This window comes from Rhinopithecus roxellana, chromosome 1 (genome assembly GCF_007565055.1).
Source record: "Rhinopithecus roxellana isolate Shanxi Qingling chromosome 1, ASM756505v1, whole genome shotgun sequence".
Taxonomy (NCBI): Eukaryota; Metazoa; Chordata; class Mammalia; order Primates; family Cercopithecidae; genus Rhinopithecus; species Rhinopithecus roxellana.
Genome location: NC_044549.1, coordinates 186,890,614 through 186,904,624, shown reverse-complemented (window position 1 = coordinate 186,904,624; position 14,011 = coordinate 186,890,614). Strand labels below are relative to the sequence as shown.

Here is a 14,011-nt window from a genome sequence, read left to right as displayed (position 1 = left end):
TGCCTGTGTCACCTAATTGGCTCAAAAAACCAGAAGGAAAGGTTTTGGATGAAAAAGAAAGCATGCAGTCCTGATTTCTCCAGGTAGACATCTGGAAAATCACGTTAGTATGAATTTGAAGTCTACCTTTTTTTTTTTTTTTTTTTTTTTTTTTTTTTTTTTTTTTTTACAACAGAGCAGAGCCTAATAGCAACTGGGTCCTTGTTAACTTGCTGAGCCACTGAATTAAAGTCTCCCTTGCCTCTGGGCTTTCTGTTATGCGAGATAAGCAACTTCCTCATTTTTTAGGAAGACAACTTAACTCAGATTTCATATCAAGTGCATCCAAAATAATCATAACTGACCCAAAGATGTTTGGTCCTCTACAGTTAGGGCAGCCATGCTCAGAAGAGTATGCAAGGGTACCCTATTGTCTTGGAAAAGGGACTCACTGAGACTATTTGCGATTTGAGAACTGAAAATGCAAATCTGCTAACCATCATTAGAGTGAATATCCAGGTATAGAAAGCACAGTGGGTGGGCGTAGGTTGTGGTAGGGACATGTTTGTATGCGGCAAACACAGAGATTAAACTTAAGTGTAGTCCCAGCTGCCTGGAAGAAGGCTAGGAAGAAGGCTAAGAAGGGTCTGAAAGTGTTGAGCTCCAAGAGCCCTTGGACCTCCTGATAAGAAACCGTTGGCTGATGCCCTCGATGGGACATCCCTGTTGGCTGCTGTGGGATCTGCATCTACACAGACCTACATCATTTGACTGATTTGAAAAGACAGGTTGTCAACAGCGACACCACGTGGCTATAAGATACAATCACAATGGTGGACATTTACAGCCTGAGGTAGGGCCTGACGCTTCGTCGAGATGTGGAAAATGCTGAATGGGAAGATGAAATGTCATCAACAAACATTTACTGGGGTCCTCCAAATGTCAGCTGCTACAGTGGTCAGCCAGGTCTGGAACATCGAGAACATGCTGACCCGTACCCCAACAAGAGCTCGTAGTCGCGGCGGGGTAGGGGGCAAGAGAGAGGGCAGTCTCCGGTGGCCAGGTAACCCAGGCTTCACTTTCACCCACGGCCACAAGTATGTCTGACATCTTCCAGGCAAATAAGGTTCCATATAAGTGACAGGGTACCTAAGGAGAGCGATGGCAGCGCCAGCTCGCCCAAGACGAGCACGTCGCACCGACGCCTGCGTTTGCGGTAAGCCCCGCCCCCAGTAGCTGAGCCAACCGGAGGGCGTGGGGCGGACCCAGCTTCCGGGTAAGGCTGGAGAGAATCGTTAGGGGGCATTCGCAGACTAAAGAGGGGCTGGCCCTCGACGCGCTCGGGCTCGATTGGCCGCCCTTCCCAGGCGGCGGTAACCGTCGCGGAGGCGGGGCCTGATGTAGTAATCCCAGCCTAGCCGGGCCGGGCTGGCTGCTGGTGGGAGGCGGTGACTGAGGAAGGTGAGTGGCGCTCGGGGCTCTCAGGGGCGTCGTCGTGAGCCCCTTCTCGGAGCACCCCGGACTTGACCTCACCTGGGCCTAAAAGTGGTCAGACTGACCCTTGTCAGGGAGGAGCCGCCTGGGGTAGGGTCGCGCCCATTAAAAAATCCCTGCGTAAGGGTTTGGAGATCGGACAAACCTGCGTGCAGTCCCAGCTCCCCGGGCTTTGGGTTCTTTGGCTTCTCCTTTAATGTCTTAGCGCCTCGGATTCTTTATTTGTATACTAAAGCTGGTAATTCTCGCCTTACAAGGTGGTTGTGAGGGTTAAATGAGGCAGTAAGAGTAAAGCTTAGAGTCGCACCGGGCACAGGTTCGATATAAGCTGTAGGTAATTACTCCATCCCCCAAAATCGACCCGGACTGAAGCGCCCGTTTTGTGTCAAACAACCGCGAAGGTTGTTTGGGGAGTGAGGACTCGGAGCAGAAGGGGGCGGGTAGGCGAATAGCACAGGCGAGTATCTCTTTCTCCGGTTTATTAACCTCATTCCGGATTCAGGAGACCTCTGACTTTATACAGGGCCTAATAGGAGTTTTTCAAGGTGAAAAATGTCGGAAGGCTAAGACACCTGTAACAGAGACCTGAGTTTCCTTTTTTACTGCCACTGTTTTTCAATCAGTGTTTCAATCAGTGTTTCAATCACTGTTAATATTAAACAGGCCGGGCGCGGTGGCTCACGCCTGTAATCTCAGCACTTTGGGAGGCCGAAGTGAGCGGATTACCTGAGGTCAGGAGTTCGAGACCACCCTGGCCAACATGGTGAAACCACCACATCTCTGCTAAAAATACAAAAATTAGCTGGGTGTGGTGGTGCGCGCCTGTAATCCAGCAACTCGGGAGGCTGAGGCAGGAGAATCGCTTGACCTCGGGAGGCGGGAGGCGGAGGTTGCTGGGAGCTGAGATCGCGCCACTGCACTCCAGCCTGGAGAGCGAGGTTCCGTATCAAAAAAAAAACATATATATGTATGTATATTATATTAAACACTGTGCAGGCATTATCCATATTGGTTTCAAGCCTCTGCAATGAGTTTTGTACTTTAAATGTTGCCAAGTACACTCTGGCCTCCCCAACCCTGCCTTTTGGGGAAGAGGTGGCTGACTTGGAGTTTTCCCTACAGCTTTTGCTTCAAAGCAAGGTTCTGCCCCTTCGTGTCACCTCTCCCGAGACAGAATGATTTGGTTGAAATGACATTCCATTTTAACTCTCTTTCCTATTTGGGGTAGGTTCAGCTCTTTCTTAGGAACATTAAACAGCAAGTTGCCATATTTTCAGAATAGAGCTTTTGCATTTAATAAGGAATAGAGACTTCGAAAGGGTTACATATTCATGTATTGCAGTAATTTGAAGTATATGCTTTTGAAGACGCTTACAGATTTTGGTGTGATTCAGTTGAGAAGGAACAGTTGCTGGCCATGGTTTATTGTCAGCTCCCCTCCCCGACCCCAAATGGTGAAAAGATAATTAAATTTTAAGGTATGGAGCATGTTACAAGGGACTTCAGACCTATAAAGGGCAATTTGGCTGACACGCTCGGGAAACCTAGAAAGTGTCAGAAGATACAATTATGTTTTTGCTTTTCTATGCCTGGCTTACTATGCCATGTACAAGACAACTCCTACCCTCTGACTCCTACCCCCACCATCTTATTTTAAGTGTATTATGACACTAATTAAAGCTGTAGCTTCTGTTTTGGCCCTAGAAAGCATTTGGTCTCTTCCTGTGACTTTAAAAGTTCCAGACCTTTGTCCTGGAAGTTGGACAGCCTGTAGCGGGGAAAAGGCTGCTGCAAACTATTGGCCCGTTAATTTCATAGAATGGACCTCTTTAAAGGAGGGTTTGGTCACAGGTGCAAATGAGGAGTAGTTTTGTTCCTGTGTTTGCTTTTGTGATCAGTTGTAGTTTGTCTGAGGATGCTTCATTTTAGTATCCTTGCAAATGAGAACATCCTACCTGTGGAGCCAGAAGTCAGAATTGATGATAGATGATGATAGATTTGGATACGCAGCTAAATGTCTTAACAAAGTAGGGAGAGAAAAGATAAGAGGAGAGAAGAGAAGGGAAGAGGTGTATGGTGGTGAGCTGGGAAGGGCATTAGCAGTTATTTCAGTTGTGCCTGGTGTATCTGTGATTACCAGTACCATGGATGCCTGCTCTGGGAGTAACACAAGACCATTCTTACTAGGAGGTTGAACATTTCAAGATTTTCTTCTTTTTATCTTTTTGAAACCTAGATGAAGATCCAGTTTCAGACATGAGACTCGTTGGGTGATCATTTCATTGAGATCAACCTGAATGACCAGGTGTAAAGTGCAAGAGTAGTATGCTATGACTGAGGTATGTCTAATGTAACGGATGACTCCAGATGTTGGGAGACCACGGAAAAGTATGTAATTTATTGAGTACTATACTAGGTTCATTACATATATTCCCTTTTGACTTCCTGATAATCCTATCAGGTAGATATTTTACAACTTAGCAAAGAAGCTGAAGCTCAGAGAGGTTAAGTACCTACTTAAGATAACACAGAAAGCTGATCATCAACTCTAATCACTGTCTCCATCCTGCTGTGTGCCAGGCAATGCTTTATGTTCTTTCTATATTAACTCTCCTAATCTTTAACTTGTGAGCTGAGTACTTTTATTATCCTCATTTTATGATGAGGAAATTGAAGCACACAGAGATTAGTACTGTACTCTCCTGACTGTGTGGCAGAATCCATGATTTGAACCCAGGCAGTCTGGCTACAGAGCTCTACAGGTTGAGTATCCCTTGTCTGCAATGCTTGGAACTATGTTTTGGACTTTTGGATTAAAAAAAAAAATTGGAATATTTGTATATACATGAGTTATCTTGTTTAGAGTTGGGTAACTCTAAACACAAAATTCATTTATTGTTTCATATACACGTTATACACATAGCCTGAAGCTAATTTTATACGTTTTTAATAGTTTTATGCATGAAACGAAGTTTTGACCGTGACCTGTTACATAAGGTCAGGTGTGGAATTTTCTACTTGTGGCGTCAAGTTGGTGCTCAAAAAGTTTTGGATTTTGGAGCATTTTGAATTTCAAATATTCATATTAGGAATGTTCAACCTGTACCAGCTTTCTTTTGATTAGCATTTCCTTTACTTTACTGTTTTTGTTATTTAACAAAATCTTTTTATTGTAAAATGAAATTTTTATTATGAATCACATACCAAATGTATAGCTTAATAAATTATTACAAGACCATACCATTCAGCTATGCCAGATCCCCTCTGTTACCCTATCCCAGTCAAAACTCCTGTGTTCCCATTTAGTCGCCATTCTTCTGGGTTTTATAGTTTTGTAGTAATCACTTCTTTGTTTTTTGTGGGTTTTTTTTTTTGAGATGGAGTCTCACTCTGTTGTCCAGGTTGGAGTGCAGTGGCGCAATCTCAGCTCTCTGCAACCTCCATCTTCTGGGTTCAAGTGATTCTCCTGCCTCAGCCTCCTAAGTAGCTGGGATTACAGGCACATACCACGAGAACTGGCTATTTTTTCGTGTGTGTATTTTTAGCCCAAACGGGGTATCACCATGTTGACCAGGCTGCACCATGAGCCTGGCATCCTAGTTTTTGATAGCTTCCTTGTTATACAATGTATTGAACAATTCCTATTGCAGATATGAAATCAGCCATTTCTTTAAAATGCCCTGGTTTCTTTTAGAGGGAAATGATATTTCAGTTACAGTCTGAATGCTAAAGATCCTGAGTTAGTCACTGTTTCAGGTGTTTCAGTAGACAGAGCTAGGATACCTATATATATCTATAGACATACATGTTAAAAGATACCTAATGTGTTCTGCTGCCAGTCTTCAGATTGAGACTACAGAACTTTTACTTAACAATTTCTCTATCACAACTGTGACTCCTTTTTTCCATACTGAGAATCATGATTCTCAAGAATATAGGAGATAATAGAATATTCCATATTTACTCGTTCTGTATTATACATATGAGTGTATCAGAACTATATTTATAAAATCACCATCATTATGATTACTGAAAACATGAAACCTTTTTTTTTTGCTTATGTTCTTCCCATTTTTTCTTCTCTAACAGTTGTGCTCTATCTGCATTGTCAGAGTATATAGCCATTTCATGTTCTGCTTTTTCCATCTTAGCCTATTAGTTCTATTCATATATTTAATGTTTACCACCAGTGTTTATGCTGAGGTCTCTGTAGGCATTTTGGCTACCGGACGCTAATATATTGTTTAGATTCCTCAGGAAGGAATATTGTCTGAGTTCTTATATATTGATAAAAGTTTGTTCTTTTTATACTTGAAAGTCAATTTTGCAGATATAAAGTCTTTGGCTCACACTTCTTTTCCTTGAATTTCTTAAGTATATTACTCCTTTTTCTTCTGGAATAAAGTATTGGTATCAAAGTCAGATTATTATCTAATTTTTCTTCTTCTTGTAAGTCATGTAGGTTTTTTTTTTTGTAGATGACCAAATAATTTATTTTCTTTTTTTTCTTTTTGAGATACAGTCTTACTCTATCACCCTGGCTGTAGTGCAGTAGTATGAACTTGGCTCACTGCAGTCTCCACCTCCTGGGTTCAAGCAGTCCTCCCACCTCAGCCTCCTGAATAGCTAGGACTACAGATGTATGCTGCCACGCCCAGCTAATTTTTTTTTTTTTTTTTTTTTTTTGAGAGACAGAGTTTTGCCGTGTTGCCCAGGCTGGTCATGAACCCAGGCTCAAGTGATCACCTGCCTCAGCCTCCCAAAGTGCTGGGATTACAGGCATGAGCCACTATGCCTAGCCAAATTTTTTCTTTTTCATTGAAGTCTGGTAATAATATTAGAATGTATCACTGTGTTGGTTGTTTTTGGTCAGTATTCTCAGGTACTTGATATTTTCTTTACATTTGTAGTTTCAAATCTTTTTTTAAATTTCAGGAAAACTTTAAAACAGCTTTATTGAGATATATTTAATATACAACAAGCTGCACATATGTAGTATAAAATATAAGTTTTGACATACATATACACATATACATATATTGATAATCAGGATTATCAATATATCCATCATCCCTCCAAACTCCCTTGTTCTCGTTAGTAGTCTCTGTGTCTAGCCTCCAATTCTCTCAGCAACCACTGATCTGCTTTCTATCACCACAGGTTGGTTTTCATTTTCTAGAGTTTTATATAAATGGAATGTTGTAGTATGTACTATTTTATGGCTGGCTTTCAGCATAATTATTTTGACGTTTATCCATGTTGCACATATTCTTTTTTATTGCCAAGGGGTATTACATCCAATGGGTATACCACAGTTTGTCTGTTCACCTGCTGCTGGACATTTGAGTTGTTTCCAGTTACTGGCTATTATAGATAAAGCTCTTATGAACATTTGGGTACAGTCTTTGCATGGACATAATGCTTTCATTTCTCTTGGGTGAATTCTAGGAATTGCATGGCTGGGTCTTATGGTAAGTGCTTAACCTTTTAAGAAATAGCCAAAGTGATTTACAAAGTGGTTGTACTAGTTTAAATTCCCATCAGCAGTATATGAGAGTTCTAGTTCCCTCACATCCTCGAAAACACTTGGTATAGTCATTCTTAGCCATTCTAATATGTGTAGTGGTGTCACATCGTGTGTTTTAATGTGCATTTCCCTCCTGACTAACAATGTTTAGCATCTTTTTGTGTGCCTACTTGCCATCTGTATGTCTTCTTTAGTGAAATGTCTATTGAAATTTTTTGACCATTTTTAAGTTCCGTTGTTTAGTTTTTGTTGATGTTAACTTCCTTACTGAGTTTTGAGAGTTCCTTATATATTCTGGATATGAACCTTTTCTGATTCCTGATTATTTTCTCTGACTATGTGGTTTCTTTTTTCATTCTCAGAATGGTACCTTTTAAAGAGCAGACATTATTTTTATGAAGCCCCATTTGTTCTTGAATTGTATCATGCTTTTGGTGTCATATCATAGACCTGTTTGCCTAACTCAAGGTCATACAGTTTTTCTGTGTTTTTCTAGACATGTTGTGATTTTAAGTTTTAGATTTATGTCATTCATTTTAATTTTTGGTATATGATGTGAGATATGGCTGAAAGTCCTTTTTCTTTCTTTCTTTCTTTTTTTTTGTATATGGCCATCCCATTGTTCTAGCATCATTTATTGAAAAAAAAAACAACAACTCATTTTTCCTGCTAAATTACCTTCATATCTTTGGTGAAAATTAGTTGTCCATATATGTATGAGTCTGTTTTTGGACTCTATTTTGTTTCATTAATCTGTTTGTCTACCTTGATATCAATGCTATATTGTCTTGATTACTGTAGCTTTATAAACCTTGAAATGATGTAGTATTAGTCCTTCAACTTTGTTCTTCTTTTTCATTCATTCATTTATTAATTTAGAGATAGGGTCTTACTTTGTCACCCAGCCTAGTGTGCAGTGGCACAATCATAGCTCACTGATGAAACTCCTGGGTTCAAGTTGTCTTCCCACCTCAGCCACGTAAGTAGCTAGGACTACAGGTTCATGCCACAATGCCTGGCTAATCTTTATTTTTTTGTAGAGATGGGGTCTTGCTGTATTTCCCAGTCTGGTCTTGAACTCCTGGACCTCAAACCATCCTCCTGCCTCAGCCTCCCAAAGTGCTAGGATTACAGGTGTGAACCACCATGGACAGCCTGTTCTTTTTCAAAGTTATTTTGGCTATTATGTCTTTTGCAGTTCTGTATGAAGTTTAAAATCAGGAAAGTTTCCTGAATTATAGTTTTTTTTAATTGGTGCTGTTGTTTTAGTTTTCTTTTTCAATTACCACTATTATGTGTATGTTTGAGCTTCTTTGCCTATCTTTGTCATTTTCATATTTCTTCTTCATTTCTTTTTAATTTTTAAAATTGTTTTCCTTTTAATCTGTATTTCTCTTAAGGCATTGTCTGTAGTCTTTACTCATTCATTTTCCTTCTTTAATCTTCATTTCAGAAACAGTTTTTAAAAGTTACTAATTTCTAGATTCTATCAACTCATTTCCAAGTTTTTCTTATTTCTAATTATGTTGTTCATGTATTACAGAGTTTTCCATGTATTTTAGTTTGTTTTAATATAGAGGTTATAGTTACTGTCTTTTTTGTGAGCATGTCTTTCTAGTACATTTTTCTTTCTTTTTTTTTTTTTTGAGACGGAGTCTCGCTGTGTCGCCCAGGCTGGAGTGCAGTGGCCGGATCTCAGCTCACTGCAAGCTCCGCCTCCCGGGTTCCCGCCATTCTCCCGCCTCAGCCTCCGAGTAGCTGGGACTACAGGCGCCGCCACCACGCCCGGCTAGTTTTTTGTATTTTTAGTAGAGACGGGGTTTCACGGTGTTAGCCAGGAGGGTCTCGATCTCCTGACCTAGTGATCCTCCTGCCTCGGCCTCCCAAAGTGCTGGGATTACAGGCTTGAGCCACCGCGCACGGCCTCTAGTACATTTTTCTTGTCTGTAGAGATATTATTCTCTTTTTTAATATGAACTTTTACAATTTAAAAAATTTTTAATTTCATGGGTGCATAGATGTATATATTTATGGGTTACATGGGATATTTTGATACAGGCGTATAATATATAGTAATCATATCAGGGTAAACGAGGTATCCACCATCTTAAGCATTTATCCTTTGTGTTATAAACAATCCAATTATTGTCTTTTAGTTACTTAAAAGTGTGCAATTATATTATTATTGAATATAGTCAACCCATTGTACTAGCAAATACTAGATCTTATTCTATTTTTTTGTACCCATTGACCATCCACTCTTCCTCTCAGCCCACCTGTTACTCTTCCCAGCCTTTGTAACCATTCTTCTAGTCTGTCTACATGAGTTCAATTGTTTGGATTTTTGGATCCCACAAATAAATGAGAACATGCTATGTTTGTCTTTCTGTGCCTGGCTTATTTCACTTAACATAATGACTTCCAGTTACATCCATGTTGTTGCAAATGACAGTATCTCATTCTTTTTTTATGGCTGAGTATTACTCCATTATGTATATGTACCAGATTTTCTTTTTTTTTTTTTTTGAGACGGAGTCTCACTCTGTCACCCAGGCTGGAGTGCAATGGCTGGATCTCAGCTCACTGCAAGCTCCGCCTCCCGGGTTTACGCCATTCTCCTGCCTCAGCCTCCCCAGTGGCTGGGACTACAGGCGCCCGCCACCTCGCCCAGCTAGTTTTTTGTATTTTTTTAGTAGAGACGGGGTTTCACCGTGTTAGCCAGGATGGTCTCGATCTCCTGACCTCGTGATCCACCCGTCTCGGCCTCCCAAAGTGCTGAGATTACAGGCTTGAGCCACCGCGCCCGGCCAGATTTTCTTTATCCATTTGTCTATCGACGGACACTTGGGTTGCTTCCAAATCTTGGCTTTTGTGAATAATGTTGCAGTAAACACGAGAGTGCAGATATGCTGATTTCCTACCAAAAATATAAAAAGTTGGCCGGGTGTGGTGGCATGTGCCTGTAATCTCAGCTACTCAGGAGGCTGAGGCAAGAGAATCGCTTGGACCCCGGAGGCGGAGGTTGCATTGAGCCAAGATTGTGCCACTGCACTCCAGCCTGGGCGACAGAGTGAGACTCCCAAAAAAAAAAAAAAAAAGATTGTCTGACATCCTTACACATCCTGGTTATTAACACTCCTCAGAAGGGTAGTTTACAAATATTTTCTCCCATTCTGTGGGTCGTCTCTTCACTCTGTTGTTTCCTTTGCTGTGCAGAAGCTTTTTAACTCAATGTGATCCCACTTGTCTATTTTTGCTTTGGTTGCTTGTGCTTGTGGTCTATTACTCAAGAAATCTTTGCCCAATCCAATGTCCTGGAGAGTTTCCTCCATTTTTTTGTAGTACTTTCATAGTTTGAGGGCTTAGATTTAAGTCTTGATTCATTTTTATTTGATTTTTGTATATGGTGAGAGATAGGGGTCTAGTTCCATTCTTCTGCATATCGATATCCAGTTTCCTAGCACCATTCATTGCAGAGACTTTCCTTTCCCCAGTGTATGTTCTTGGCACTTTGTCAGTAACGAGTTCACTGTCAGTATGTGGATTTGTTTCTGGGTTTTCTGTTCTGTTCCGTATGTCTCTTTTTGTGGCGCTAGTATGCTGTTTTGGTTAATGTAACTCTGTAATATAATTTGAAATCAGTTAATGTGATTCCTCCAGTTTTATTCTTTTTGCTCAGGATAGCTTTGGCTATTCTGGGTCTTTTGTGGTTCCATATAAATTTTAGGATTATTTTGTCTATTTCTGTGAAGAACGTTATTGGTATTTTGCTAGGCATTTGCATTGAATCAGTAGATTGCTTTGAGTAGTATAGATATTTTAACAATATTGATTGTTTCAATCTATGAACATTGAATATCTTTTCATTTTTTGTGGCCTCTTCAACTTCTGTCATCAGTATTTTATAATTTTCATTGTAGAGATGTTTTACTTCATTGGTTCTGTTAATTCCTAGGTGTTTAATTTTCTTTGTGGCTATTGTAAATGGGATTACTGTTTTGATTTCTTTTTCAGATTGTCATTGTTATTTTGTAGAAATGCTACTGATTTTTGTAAGCTGATTTTGTATCTTGCAGCTTTACTGAATTTATCAGTTCAAATAGCTTTTTGGTGGAGTCTTCAGGTTTTTCCAAATATAAGATCATACCGCCTGCAGACAAGGATAATTTGACTTATTTCAAATTTTGATGCCCTTTTTTTCCTTTCTCTTGTCTAGCTGCTAGCTAGAGCAATTCCAGTCCTTTTTCATCTCTAGCTAGAGCAATTCGAGTCCTAGCTAGAGCAGTTCCAGTCCTTTTTCATCTCTAATTTTGTTTGAATCTTTTTTCCTTCATTAGTCTGGCTGTTTGTCAATTTTTTATCCTTGTTCTGTTCCAGATCTTAGAGGAAAGGCTTTCAGTTTTTTCCAATTCAGTATGATACTGCCTGTGGGTCTGTCATATATGGCTTTTATTATGTGGTGGTATGTTCCTTTTATACTCAGTTTTCTTTTTTTTTTTTTTTTTTTTTTTGAGACAGAGTCTTGGTCAGTCTCCCAGGCTGGAGTGCAGTGGCGCGATCTTGGCTCACTGCAAGCTCCGCCTCCCGGGTTCACACCATTCTCCTGCCTCAGCCTCCCAAGTAGCTGGGACTATAGGCGCCCGCCGCCATGCCTGGCTAATTTTTTTGCATTTTCAGTAGAGACAGGGTTTCACCATGTTAGCCAGGATGGTCTTGATCTCCTGGCCTCGTGATCCACCCGCCTCGGCCTCCCAAAGTGCTGGGATTACAGGCATGAGCCACCGCGCCCGGCCAGTATACTCAGTTTTCTTAAGTTGTTGTTTTTTTTTTTTTTTTAAATCATGAAGGCATGTTGAGTTTTATTGAGTGCTTTTTCAGCATCAATTGAAATGATCATATGGTTTTTGTCTTTCATTCTGTTGATATGTATTACATTGATTGATTTGCATATGTTGAATCATCCTTGCAATCCCTGGGATAAATCTCACTTAGTCATGGTGAATGATCTTTTTAATGTGTTGTTGAATTTGGTTTGCTAGTATTTTGTTGAGGATTTTTGCATCAATATTAATCAGGGATATTGGCCTGTAGGTTTTTTATTTTCCTCTCTCTTTTTTTTGATATGTCTTTGTCTGGTTTTGGTATCAGGGTAATACTGGCCTCAGAGAATGAGTTTGGATGTATTCCCTCCTCTTCCATTCTTCAGGATAGTTTGAGTAGGGTTGGTATTAGTTCTTTAAATGTGTGGTAGCATTCAGCAGTGAAGCCATCAAGTCCCAGGCTTTTCTTTGCTGGAGGACTTTTATTATAGCTTCAATGTTGTTATTGTTATTGATCTGTTCAGGTTTTGGATTCTTTGTGGTTCAATCTTAGTAGGCTGTATGTGTCTAGGAATTTATCCATTTCTTCTAGATTTTCTAGTTTATTGGCATATAGTTGCTCCTAGTAGGCTCTAATGATCCTTTGTATTTCTGCAATGTTGATTGTAATGTCTCCTTTGTCATCTCTGATTTTATTTGAGTCTTTTCTCTTTTTTCTTCATTAGTCTGCCTAAGAGTTTGGCAGTTTTCTACATCTTTTCAAAAAACCAACTTTTTGTTTCATTGTCCTTATGTCTTGTTTTATTGGTTTCAATTTCATTTATTTTTGCTGTAATCTTTATTATTTTTTCTACTTTAAGTTTGGTTTGCTCTTGCTTTTCTAGTTCTTTAAGATGCATCATTAGGTTGTTTATTTGAAGTTTTTCTTTTTCATATAGGCACTTACAGCTACAAATTTCTCTCAGTACTGTTTTCACTGTATCCCACAGGTTTTGGTATGTTCTGTTTCCATTATCATTTGTTTCAAGAAATTTTTCAGTTTCCTTCTTAATCACTTCATTGACCTACTGATGATTCAGGAGCCTATTGATTAATTTCCATATGTTTGAATAGTTTCCCAAATTCCTCTCGTTACTGATTTCTAGTTTTATTCCATTGTGGTCAGAGAAGATACTTTATGTTATTCCAGTTTGTTTTTAATGTTTTAACACTTGTTTTGTGGCCTAACCTATGGTCCATACTTGAGAATGATCCATGTACTGAGGAGAAGAATGTATATTCTTCAGCCATTGGATGAAACATCTGTAAATATCTATTAGATCCATTTGTTCTATAGTGCAGATTAAGTCAGATGATTCTTTGTTGATTTTATGTCTGGATGATCTGTCTGATGAAACTGTGGTGTTGAAGTCTTCAACTATTATTGTATTGGGATTTATCTCTCTCGAGCTCTGGTAATATTTGCTTTATATATCTGGGTACTCCAGTGTTGAGTGTATAATATTTACAGTTGTTACATACTCTTGCTGAATTGACCTGTTTATCATTATATAATGACCTTGTTTGTCTCTTCTTACAGTTTTTGTCTTAAAATCGCTTTTGTCTGATGTAAGAATAGCTACTCCTGCTATACTGGATTCCATTGGCATGTAATATCCTTTTCCATTTCTTAATTTTCAGTCTATATGTGTCTTTATAGGTGAAGTATATTTCAGTTCGGCCACTCTAGTGTCTTGATTGTAGAGTTTAGTCCATTTACGTTCAATGTTATTGACAAATAGGGACTTACTACTGTCATTTTGTTGTTTTCTGGTTGTTTTGTGGTCTTTTTCCTTCTTTCCTACCTTCCTTTAGTGAAGGTGATTTTTCTCAGGTGGTATGTTTTAATTTATTGCTTCTTATTTTTTGTGTATCCATTGTATGTTTTTGGATGTAAGGTCACCATGAGGCTTGAAAATAGTATCTTATAATCCATTATTTTACTTATTTATTTATTTTTATTTTTTTGAGATGGAGTCTAGTTCTGTCACCCAAGCTGGAATGCAGTAGAATGATTATGGCTCACTGAAACCTCCGTCTTCTGGGTTCAAGTGATTCTCCTGCCCCAGCCTCCCGAGTAGCTGGTACTACAGGCACGCACCACCATGCCCAGAGAATTTTTGTATTTTTAGTAGAGTTGGGGTTTCACTAT

General features: G+C 39.5%; 1 protein-coding gene across 5 annotated transcripts in view; it reads left to right on the top strand.

Moving 5' to 3' along the window:
• The first annotated feature begins 1,258 nt into the window (after window positions 1-1,258).
• CEP70 (centrosomal protein 70) overlaps window positions 1,259-14,011 on the top strand; it is a 114,896-nt gene continuing 102,143 nt past the window's right edge. For 2 of the 5 annotated variants that reach the window (XM_030934553.1, XM_030934566.1), the window contains exons 1-2: window positions 1,271-1,440; window positions 3,710-3,812. Coding sequence is in view for 1 of the 5 variants with exons in the window: in XM_030934564.1 (XP_030790424.1) it covers window positions 3,804-3,812 (9 nt within the window). In the remaining 4 variants the exon portion in view is untranslated. Of the gene's footprint in view, window positions 1,441-3,709; window positions 3,813-3,841; window positions 3,862-14,011 lie in introns of those variants that run through there. The other 3 variants (XM_030934555.1, XM_030934564.1, XM_030934559.1) reach the window with 3 other exon arrangements.